Source organism: Pseudopipra pipra, chromosome 4, assembly GCF_036250125.1.
Source record: "Pseudopipra pipra isolate bDixPip1 chromosome 4, bDixPip1.hap1, whole genome shotgun sequence".
Taxonomy (NCBI): domain Eukaryota; kingdom Metazoa; phylum Chordata; class Aves; order Passeriformes; family Pipridae; genus Pseudopipra; species Pseudopipra pipra.
Window position 1 is genome coordinate 28,019,769 of NC_087552.1, and position 12,167 is coordinate 28,031,935.

Here is a 12,167-nt window from a genome sequence, read left to right on the forward strand (position 1 = left end):
AACTGAATATGAATAATTTCATTGCATTTCACATGCTACTAGTCCTTTCATCACCTTCCCTTATATTGCATTCTACAGCAGTCAAAATGATAAAGGAAGTACTTTTGAAACAGAAAATATTCAATCACATTTCTAAATGGTGTCAGGCCATAGCTGCTTACTTTGCAGGTAAATAAATAATTTGTCAGCAAGTGTTCATCTGCTCTAGAACCAATCCCAAAGTGGGATCTCAGTTACAATGAAAGCAATTTGGTAGAGGTCAGAGGAGGATTAAAAATGGAGAGGTCTCTCACTATGGACTGAGAAGCAGCAATGTCTTGCTGTCCCAAGTGATAGCAACCATCTACAGAAAAATAGTTTGCCTTATAAAATAATGCCATAGATTGTGTTACTTGTTCTTCTGTAAACAAAATGGTTCCCGTTTGTCCTTGCAGGTGTGATCTGCATCTGCGCTATTTCTAGTACAATGTGAAACCACACAGCACAAGCTGCTCTTAAAAGATAAGATGGCAGAGACCTACTTTCACTTCTTTTTAAAGCAAAAGCATCACATCAAAAGTAAATTGAACTTTGTGTATGAAAATTTACATTCTATGTTAGAAAAATATTTAGATGTAGACACTTTAATACTTAAAGGAAGTAATTGACTTTTATTGTTATTTTTATAATTTTGTGTTGTGGGATCATAAATGCTGCAGTCTTAGCAAAAGATGTGCTAAACAGAGGTGCTCACCCCACTGTTTCCTGTTTCAGTGAATTTGAAATTATAGTGTCACCATTTATTTCAACAGAAGTCAGTAGTGTAAAAATAGAAGGTGAATTTCACTCACTGTGAAGAATGAAATTAAATTAGGAGGCAACAGCTGGGAACAAGCTACAAATAGGTAAAAAGCCACCGTTCAAAAAGCTCAAAGTAAGATTGAGCAGGTAAGGTTGTCAGAGCAACTATAAGCACAGAAGTATTTTTTTAGATGGGCAGTGTGCATGTCTGAAAAGATTATAAATAAACATGTCTTTCTCCATGAATACTTAGCTTGTGCTTGAAAATGAAAGTGATCATCACTGTTTAATTTTTTCATGCATATAATGTTATATGAATCAATCTGTACATTTTTTATTAATTACATTTATTTATTCCTCTGCACATTGCAAATCACTCTCTGGGTTCCCTTTGCTGAAAACAATGCTACACTGCTACTCATGAAAATAGTTTGACCTTAAATAAGTAGTACTTGATGGAGGACTGCGACTGCAGAGGGAAAATATGTCACTTTACATGATGCCTTTGAGTAATGCTTCCTCTACCAGTGTGGATCCAGCTTCATATGCTTCCTCCAGAGTTAACCTCGCAAGATGGCAAGGCAGTCAGTGCAGAATCTGGCCCTGGCCAACCACTGTCCATGATATTTAATTGTCATGACAATTTTCCCAAATATTGCCAAAACATCTTGTGAGAGGAATTTTTCAATTAGTTTCAGAGGACAGCAGTCTCTACTTATAAGGATAGATTTAATTTCAGCTTCTTATGTTGTTTCAAATGTACACAGAAAACCAGAGTTTCTAAAGTGTTACTGTGAAGTCCTTGAGGTTTACAGCATTAAGCTGCTAATCCACAGCATGGTACTTTTAAGTGCGCTTCAGTGGTTTAATTATCTTCTATTTTAGTTTTGGATGGCTTGATCTACAGATCTCATTGCCATCACTTATAAGAGAAACCCTTTGAAGCCAAGGGTATTACCATATGACTGAGCTCCTCGGAACCTGTGATGTACATAAACAGTGGAGCCTGAGCAGTCAGATAATGTAGAGGAGGAACTGTGTCTTCTGGTTCGGTCTGTGGGTTTCTTACTCCCTATGTAAAGAAAGATACACCAGGGACAAGTGATATAGACATCCAGAAAAGCTATTTTTGGACCCAAGTTCCCATATTTGCAGCATGTTCCTGTTTTAGAAGTAACAGCAAGCTTTGCTTTGGGGGCAAGCGGTACATCTGCAGCCACAGGGGGAAGAAGGGAGCTCCTGTGGTTTATATGAGTCATTGTTTTGTCTTAATGGAAAACCTATAAAATATCAAACTGCCAGAGAGTAAAGATGTTTCAGGGGTTTATTAGTTTTACAGGCCTTATAAAAATTACTGGAAAAACATAGAATTTTAATAGCTGAAAACTGAAAAGGTTTCATTCTCTTAAACTCAGCCTGTTTGGATCACAGCGACACTACACCTCAACAGCTGGGATGTGGCACATTAGCTACATAAATCCCCCAGACTCACTCGTTTTTGTTTAGCTGTCCCCCAAGTTCACATGAAAGCTTGTGGCTAGACTTCCCCTTTGAACATAATTTCCTGAAAACATTTAGATCCCTGGATATAGCTGAGGTTCTTCCCTAGTCAGAGCTTGCTTGGTGATTTCTGAGTACTGTTGTCATAGATTGAAGTTTGCAGCTGATGAAACCACTCAGGAATATTACAAGTCTAGATATAGATATATGTTTATCTACACTGTATACTCAAGAGGCTTACCAGGCATAATTGCCAATCAGGACTGCCAATTTAAGTGAGAATTTTAGTCATATATCCGTATTTGAAGAGGTATCACAGAAATTATAGACTAGACTGTGAACAGAGATGATACCCATCATTAGGGGTTACTGAATGGAACAGCTACTCTGACTTTCAGACACAGGGGCCATAATGATTAGCTATATCCAGTAACTATCAGCTGTAGCAGGTAGTAGAGCTCATTGCCTTTGTCCAAAGAAATCCCAGCTAGGTAGATCCTGCTGCTTTCTGAGCCTTTTCCATTACAGATATAAATACACACACACCCCCCAAAAAAAAAAAAAAAAAACCAAAAACCCAAACAAACAAAAAAACCAACCAAACAAACAAAACCAAACCACCCCACAAAAACAAACAAAACCAGCCAACCAAGCAAACAAACCCTCGAAACCCCCAACAACAACAACAAACCCCAAACAAGACAAAACCACAAAAAACCCAAAACCAAACCAAAACAAACACCCCAAAACACAAAAAATAGGTACAGCTCAGTCTTTTGTACCCAGCCGGAATACATGCCAGGTGCTTCAGATGGACAAAAGGAAGTCCTTTGTCTCAGCTCATCGCTCAGAAGTTTATCCAGGTAAACTTCTCTGGAGTTACCTGGATAATAAATAAACTACATGGAAAGTAAATTTATACTTGTGTGAGAAAGCTGCACGGTATCATAACTGATATCTCATTCTCTGTTATGTATTAGAAGTTTGAAAGATTTTTATTTAAAGTGGAGCATGACTACCCTGGGGCCTCTTCTACCAATTAGCCAGCTGCAAATGAAGTACAACATAGATCTCACCCAGTGGATGCAGGGATTTATCCTGCAGCCAGATGCAGAGGTCACCCAAGCAGAGGCACACTTCATAGTGACATCAAGAGTCTTGATTTGCCTTTCTCGTTCTGGAAAGCAATCACACTGCAGTGACTACAGGCAACTTACGCAAATACAATTATGTCAACACAATTGGAGAATTCTGATTGTGAAAACATGAAGCCCCATTATTTTGCACCAAAATGGCTCAGTTCCTGATAGAAATGCAGGACAATGATTAGAAATTTATTTGTGAGGTAGGGTGACTCACAGCTGTATTTTGTTGATGGAGATTATAAAAGCACCTGATTTTGTCATTCTCCTTCTGAAATGTATGACAAAGTGGAAGAAGCTTGGCTTAGTTATGCTAAAGCTCAAAATTATTTCTTACTCAGTTTATAATGATTTGTTCTCAGACTTCTATCCTTGCAAAAATAACCTTTTCCTTCTAGGTTTGGACATTTAATGCCTTTTTTATCATATTATGGGTAACAAGATGCATTTTCATATTTTGTTCTGCAAACTCAAATGGCAGTGGGGCTTTTTTTGCGTCATTGTTTCTTCCACCAGAGGTCAAAATAAATCTATTAGTAATTAAGCCTCATCAAGTGGCCAAAGAATTTATTACTCCTTAATAAGCTTGTTACTAGACTGAGTGGAAGCAATGGCCTAGGTGAGACAGCTCCTGTTATTTGTTGCATGGTAGCATTAACAGCAGACATTAATACTCGTCTCTTACTAATGCTTTCAAATTCATTATAAATGAGGAAAACAAAATTAATGGGTTTGAGTTTACAGTGGATTTCCATTAGGGGCTTGTGTTCTAACTGCCAACACATCTGGATTTCCTAGGAATTAATGGGTTTAACCACAGTGTCGTTGTTGTTTATGGAAAATAATTGATTAAGTTGTGTAAAAGGTTTTGTAAAAGCATTCAAAACAATGGGAAAATTCCCAGTTGCCTCCTCTTGCTTTTAGCACAATGATCTATAACTCCTTGTGCTTGATCATAAATTGATGTGTAATTTTCACAGATTGTGATATAGGATATATTTATAGTCTCACAGTAAAAAGAATTAGAGAAACGAGACTTTGGAAAGGGAAAACCTTTGTCAAAACACAGATTCACATGTGTTGCATGCTGTGACGAAATATAGTTGCAGTACACAGAAGCAGTTACACATCTTATAAAACAGCACTGAAAATGAAAAGAAAAACCAACTTGTTTTCCATATTTCTGAATTATTTTGGTGTCATGCATTCATTTCTCACAAGTATTTTGTGTGGGATGGAGAAGCATGGGTTACAAAGAAGGAAGAACAACTTTAAGAGTAGAATTTGTCAGCACAATATACCCCTGGAAGGGATTTCAAGAGGTCACTTGCACCAAAGCTGGTTGACAGTCTGACTCTCAAAATGTTTGTGCAACCCCTGTTAAGCCTCCTTCAATTATGGCAATGTCACACTGTTCCCATGTCACTTAGTCCTTTAGTATCTTAAGATAATGTTTACTTCTTAAAAGCTCACCTGAACGTTGCTGCATTTTGAACCCATCATTTCTTGCCCTACCTTATTAGGTCATAAAGAAGAAACTGTGTCTTTCAGATATGGATCTACAATCCGTCAAAGGACTGATGGAGGCCTGTGCAAGACAACTCTACATAGTTTGATAGGCTGAGAAACTTTGAAATACAGTCAGTTCCTGCAGTACTAAAAGATGCCCTGCATGCTTTGTAATAACAGTAACAGTCAGAGCTGGACCATATGCTGAGCATACAGGCAAAGTAATTAAAAAAGTATTACAGCATTTAAGGGCAGACGTGTATAATAACCAGTAGGAAGAACAGCATCCAAACAGGGAAGGGACTGAACAAATTTATGTAACAAAGGTGACGCAGTGTTGTGGGACTTACTGTTGACAATATGATCGCCAGTATATTATCCTGATTTCGACTTCTGTGCATAATTAATAAAATAACCTGAGCAATTAATTCAATCTTGAATAGCGTCTGAGTGAATGACAAGTGAATATAGGTGACAGAAACACACATGCAGTCAAAATTAATATGGTTTAGTGTGTGATTGGCTATGGAAAGTGTTAAATTGAACGGAGATCCTTTGACAACAGTAGCCAGCAAGGGAGGATGTACTGGTTTTAATTGGGAATAGAGTTAATTTTCTTCACAGTAGCTGGTATGGGCTATGTTTTGTATTTTTGTTAGAAAAAGTGTTGATAAAACAGGGATGTTTTCATTATTGCTGATCAGTGCTTATACAGTATCAAGGCCTTTTCTGCCTCTCATAACACCCCACCAGCGAGGGGGCTGGGGGTGCACAAGAAGTTAGGAGGGGACACAGCTGGGACAGCTGACCCCAAGTCACCCAAGGGATATTCCATACCTTATGGAGTCATGCTCAGCATATAGAGATGGTGGGAGAAGAAGGAAGGGAGAGACTTTTGTCCCCTCCCCAAGTAGAAGCTTTCCTGGGGATGGCTGAACACCTGCCTGCCCATGGGAGTGGTGAAGGAGTTCCTTGTTTTATTTTGCTTGTGTGAGCAGCTTTTGCTTTGACTATTAAACTGTCTTTATCTCAACCCATGAGTTTTCTCACTTTTATTATTCCAATTCTCCCCCCCATCCCACTGGGATGGGGCGGGGGGGGGGGGGAGTGAGCGAGGGGCTGTGTGGTGCTTACTTGCTGGTTGGGGTTAAACCATGGCAAGGGCTCTCCAACACTTGCCTTCCTGTTAAGAGAATATCTACTATATATTCTGCACAGAAACTGAAAAGCCTTGCCTTATCTTGCCTTGCCCTTCCTTGTAAAGGCCTTTCTTCTCCTCAGATATATAGCATGTACCCACAGTGGAGAGGGAGAGAATACACAGTGTGCACTCCTAACACAGGAAGAAAAGCCTTGTCTCAGGTCACCCCATCTCACTGAAGCTTTTCTGTCTGTACATAGAATAACTACAGAGAGTTTTCACCTCACCTTGTAAGGCCATTTCCCCTGTGCAGAGCACACGTTACCTCTATATGTTCCAGGATACATATATTCCTAAAATAGCATATATTACCTATACAGATAGAAAACCCTTAGGCAAAACGATGGGAGGTGTGTGTATTGTACATGTACATGTCTGTGCCCTGAGTCAGGGACACGGAGCAGCCTCACAGAATGGGTCAGTTTGGAAGGGACCAGAGGGGGTCACCTGGTCCAACCTCCCTGCTCAAGCAGGGTCATCCTAGAGCACATTGTACAGGATTGAGCTCAGGGTCTTGAATATCTCCAGTGAGGGAGACTCCACAACCTCTCTGGGCAATCTGTTTCACAGTCACCTGCACAGTAATGAAATTCTTCCTCACATTCAGGTGGAAGTTCGTGTGCATAGTTTCTGCCCATTGCCTCGTGTCCCATTGCTTGGCACCACCAAGAAGAGCCTGGCTCCATCCCTGTGGCACCTCACCTTTATATTTATCCACACTGATGACGTTCCTTCTCAGTTGTCTCCTCTTCAGGCTAAACAGGCCCAACTCTCTCCATCTTTCCTTGAAAGAGAGATGCTCCAGTACCCCACTCTTCCTCATCGCTCTCCACTGGACCCGCTCCCGGAGCTCCATGTCTCTCGTACTGAGGAGCCCAGAGTCGGACACAGCACTCCAGGTTCTGCCTCACCAGGGCTGAGCTGAGGGGCAGGATCACCTCCCTCTCCACACCCTCCCCCTGGCCTGTCCGCCCGCACCCGCAGGGTCGCTGATGGGGCGTGCGGCCCCACCACCCGCAGACTAAGCGGGGCAAGCCCCGCTGCGTCGTTTCTCGCCGCCGCTCGGGCGGGTCCCCGCAAGGAGCGGGCGCGGGGAGCCCGTCCCGGGTCTGGGGAGCCTATCCCGGGTCCGGGCCCGGCCGGGCCGGGCTGTGCCGGGCGGGCCGCGGAGGCGCCGCCAGGGGGCGCTGTGGGCGGCGGCGCTCCGGGCCGCAGCGGCGCGCGCGGCGCTCGGGCCCTCCCGCGGCTCCCGGAGCCTCGCTCGGCGCCCGGCGGTGGATCGGGGCTCAGGAGGAGGAGGAGGAAGAGGAAGGGGAAGGGAAGCGGGACGGAGTGAAGAGGCGCCGCGAGGAGACATGTCCGCGCCCGCCGGGCTGCCGCCGCGGCCCGCCGCCGCCGCGTTTTCCCCGGCCGGGCCCGGCGGGTCCCGGGAGGCCGCGGCCCCCGCGGGCGGCGCTCCCCACTGCCACAACGGTGAGGGGCCGGCGCGGGCGGGAGCGGCCCCGGGGAGAGCGGCGCTGCGCCCGCACGGGGGGAGGCTCCTAGGGGTGCCGGGGGGCTGCGCACCCCTTCTTCCTCCCGGCGGGGCGGGAGGGGCCCGGACCCGGTGGATCCGGCCCGTAACGAAGCTCTTGGGATGAAAGGCAGCGAGACTCGCCGGGGCCGCTCGGGAAAGGCGCGTCCCCCTGCGGGGCCCGCGGCTGCGTGCGGGGAGAAGTCGGGAAGGCGCGGCCTCTCCCCGCCTCGCTACACGGAGTCAGGAGAGGGGATCCGCGCTTCGCTCTCCTCGCGGGTTTGGATCTGCCCTGTGCCGTGGCGCCTGCTTTGTGGCGTTTCAGGAATGCTCTGGAGGCCAAGGCACCTCCAGGCCTCGGCGCTGGCTGTAGAGCGTGAGAACGGGTAGAAAATCGCGTTATTTTGGCTTCCTAGCTGTTTATGAACTTAAAAGTAGTAGGTGGGTAGGCGTTCACACAGCTGGATCCCGGAATTTGAGTTGAGCGAACAGCATTGGGCCAGTGAAATGTGGGTCACTGAAAAACAAAGGCAAAATAGTTTAAAGTCACAAAATACTGACTCGCATTTCAGAAGGAGAGCTAGTGAGACTGGCTGTGCTATGAATGAGAGTAATGAGGATACACTTCCTCATTTTTAAATTGGTGCACTATAAGATCAGTTCTTTATTAATACACCACGTTAAGTCTTCAAAATCCCTCCATGATCATCTTCTCCGTGTAATGTTGGTTTGGTATCTAAATTTGGCCTCTTGTTTGCAACAGAGATCTAGCTCATACTGTTAAATCCTTTATTTTGTAGCTTGGCTGTATTCTGCACAGGTGTTTTTTCTGAACAGATCAGTGTGCAGGGTAAGGACCTACAGAATTTTTTACTCGTGAATTTTTCTCATCTCCAAAGGGGTAGCTAAGTGGTAAGTACTTAAATGCCTATAAAGTAGGTGTTGGGGAGTTCACTGAAGTGAATGAAAAGGAAGGTAATTAAACTGTAGATTTTAAGATACTAGTGCTCGGTTGTGTCCAAACTGGTATTGTAATGCTGAGTTTTGTAAAAATGGTTCAGAAAATGCCAATTTATGAGACTTTTAACTGTTGTCAGGATACAGCTACTACAGCATCAGTAACCTGGAAGTGTGTTTTACAGAAGCAAATAGAAGCTGACATACCTTCTCTTTGGGTTTTAAGCTTAATGAAACAGTAATTTTAAAGAGCCATCGTTACTGTTTGTTGTTTTAATTAATTACCCCATGTTGCTGCTATTATTTTTAGAAACAGCTTGTGTAAAACCAGAGAGTAGACATTTATTTACTTCAAAACACTTTTTCTTTAATTCTGAGACATTTATACATTCTTCAGTAATAGTCTTGAATTTTTATTGTATAACTTTGGCTTCTGTGGTTTTAAGATGTCTTAGTGGTGTGTGTTAGATGACTTGTAGTCAATAACTGAATTTTTCATTTTGTGCCATTTGGCAATAGCATTCCATGGTGTGTCTGTCTTCTTGTAGTACTAATCTTCTGAAGTTATAACACAAGATTTGAGGCTTCTTTTTTTTTTTAATTACAATAGGGCGGGCAGTAGAGGGGAATAGTAACAGAAGACTGTAGTAGAATTTTCCATTCTGTCTGATAGAAACTAAATTTCACAAAGAAGATTGTCATTGCTTTTGAAATTTAATTTTGCATCATTATAATGGAGTTTAAGTGCAAAGTACTGAAGTGACTTGAGCTATTTCTGTATTGGCTGAAGGAAAATACTACTGCATCCTCTTGGATGTTTGAATGTTTAATTTCATAAAATGTGAATTTTTCTTGTAAAGCCTTGTGTTTACTACAGTCTGATGAAAGAGGGTCTGCTTTTTGCAGAAAGCAAGTGACCTGTTGTACATATGGTGGCATTAAAAGGGATGTTTTGTTATTAGTAAGTTTCGCCTGGTTCAATGACCAAGTCCATTTGAGATCCTCGGAGACTTTAGGTTTAGTATAACTTAGATGTCTTGTTGGGTTTTTTAAGTTGTCTTCTTGTGTGTACTTTATTATTTTTTCCTTCTCTCTTACAACATTCTCAGTTTGATCCTGTACTGAAATCTTTGACTTTGGATCTTTTGGATAGTTTTATTAAATTTAATAAAGAGAATAGAGATGTGAAAGATAGGAAATCCCTGAATATTTTGTGGAAATGGGAAGCTGGGTGAATGAAGGAGTAGACATCAATTCAGTGACTGAGCTGTTGGAATAGCTCAGCAGTGGCTGAATTTGGTGCTTTGTTTGCCGGCAGTTGACAAGGGACAGCAGTGCTGCCCCCTCTCCATCGCTAAAGGATGTGAGGAAGCCGTGGGAGCCTTCTCTGGAGGTGGATAAAGGGATGTTAAAAGTTTCAGAAAGCCAACAGGTGTTCTTCGATAGAAAGGAAGTTGGTGCTCTAGGACACATAGACTACATGCAGGTAGGGTATGAGGCAGATGGCTAGATTACATCCACACATTTCCTCAGCTGAATAAAAACCAGACATGACACTAGCAGGCAAAGATTTACTAATTCACATAGCAGTATAGCCATAGCACTGCTGCTTTTTTGTGGGGGTTTGGGGGGTTTTTGTGTGGTGGCTCTCCCCTCCCTTAAAAAATATTAAGGTTTTTGAGGTTCACCTGTTAATGTCAATGTAATTATACATTATAAGATTATATAAAGTATTCATTTGTCTGTAGCAGGAGAGGTTCACAGCTTTCATTAAAGAGATGATGTTTTAGAAGTACACCTTCTGTATGCAGCTAAGTTTTTCAGCTTCTTTCATGGAGTTTTTTGAGATATTTGTCAGGTGTTTAGGGAAGAAGGTGGATTACCTGAGATGTCATGATGGATTGGGCAGTTAACCAGATTTCAAAATTATACTGAAGATGCATCCCTATTTCCAGTGTTGAAAACTGACCAATTATCTAATCATCATTAGTAGCTTCAGCTACTAATTGCAGTACAAAAATTACTTTCTGCTCACATTCTTTATAATCAAATGGACAAAAAACTCACTTCAAATAAAGGGAGTAATCTATCATCTGTAATTGTAAAACTTGTTTCAAAGGACCAGCCGTTTGAAATCAGAAATACAATTTTTCAAATATTAGGCTCACCTGTCTTAGTGAGGTCTTTGTGGGATTTATACTCGTGTGTGCTTTTAAATGTATAGGTATTTCTTCACTTAAAAGTGTGAATAAAAAGGACTCTGCATTCTAGATGCAGGGACTGATATCTTGTATTGATAATTCAATCTACTTATTGTGTGTGTTGTTAAATGAGAGCTAGATACTGGAAGACTTTGCAGTAGATGATTTGACATGCAACCTCTTATTAGAAGTCAGGTGCTTCTAAACCAGTTTCTAAATTATACCCGCTCAGTTAGTTTATTCTGCATATTTTAGTAGAACAAATGCACAGACTCCTCAGATAAAATACCTTCTCTTGCCACCTTAATTGTCATAGCAGCTTAGAGCAGCAAGCCTTAACAGACATAAGTTGTGTATTTTTGAGTTTGCTCTTTTAGAGGTTAAAAAAGCAGGTCAAAAGTCAGGCAAAGTTCATGTAGCCGTTAATGACCTGCTCACTCAAAATCATTATCCTTTCAAGGAGAAAAAACTAGGAGCTGTGTGGAGCAGCTCCCACTTTTTCAAGAAAAAGGTGAATCAGAAGCATAGCTACATGCTCTCCTCAAAACTCTGAATGTAATTTTTTTTTAAGCTCCCTATGCTTTCTCCCAAGTGCCTCTCTGTCTTTTTTAGCCAGCAGTCCAAGTTACTGTTCTGCATTTTTTTAGTTCCTTTCTCTTTGCCCAACTTCCTGCATTGTCAATTATGAAAGGGCATTTTTAATTTTATCAGAAAGCAGTTTTGGGCAGTATGTTCCTTGCTTATAGGGGTCTGTTAACAAATTCATTATTAAAATTGCCTTGCAAGTTAATCATAGGACATCTAGGTGTTACTTGGACAACAGTGATTTTTCAGAATTTCCAGACAAGAGAAGTAATGCTTAAGGTTCGTAATCATTGTAAATATAAGGAGGTAGTCAACTATTCATTATTACCCCAACTGCTGTTTAATTTGTGAGTGGGCCAGTGCTGTGTTTGTGTTTTTATTGACCAAGGGGCGGGAAATAACACCGTAGTCATTCAGCTTGATGTAAGCAATAAGGGTTGGTAATTTTTAGGAAGTAAGTTATCCAGACAAATGCATTTGTGGTTCACTAGAAAATAAAAATAGCGTTAAGAAAAGAATATGAGGAAGAACTTCCAGATTTACCATTGATCACTTGGCATGAGAAAATCAGCTTGGACATAGTTAACAATTGGTCTTTAGGAAACAAGCACTTACTTGACCCTTGCTGGACCAGTATGTAATTAACCTGCAATGTTGCAGAATTAGTTGTAGAGGTAACAGAGGTTAGTTTCTCTGATATCAACATCTCTTATGCCTGATGTAAGTGTCAGGCAGTGAACTGAAATGACATGCTTTGTCAAATACTCTGTAGTTTCATA

At 41.9% G+C, this 12,167-nt stretch overlaps 1 protein-coding gene across 3 annotated transcripts in view; it reads left to right on the forward strand.

Moving 5' to 3' along the window:
- The first annotated feature begins 7,353 nt into the window (after positions 1-7,353).
- The window catches only part of SEC24B (SEC24 homolog B, COPII coat complex component), a 43,472-nt gene continuing 38,658 nt past the window's right edge, over positions 7,354-12,167 (forward strand). The window contains exon 1 of one of the 3 annotated variants that reach the window (XM_064652088.1): positions 7,354-7,605. In XM_064652088.1, coding sequence (XP_064508158.1) covers positions 7,488-7,605 — 118 coding nt within the window. In that variant the 5' untranslated portion in view covers positions 7,354-7,487. Of the gene's footprint in view, positions 7,606-8,052; positions 8,087-12,167 lie in introns of those variants that run through there. The other 2 variants (XM_064652086.1, XM_064652085.1) reach the window with 2 other exon arrangements.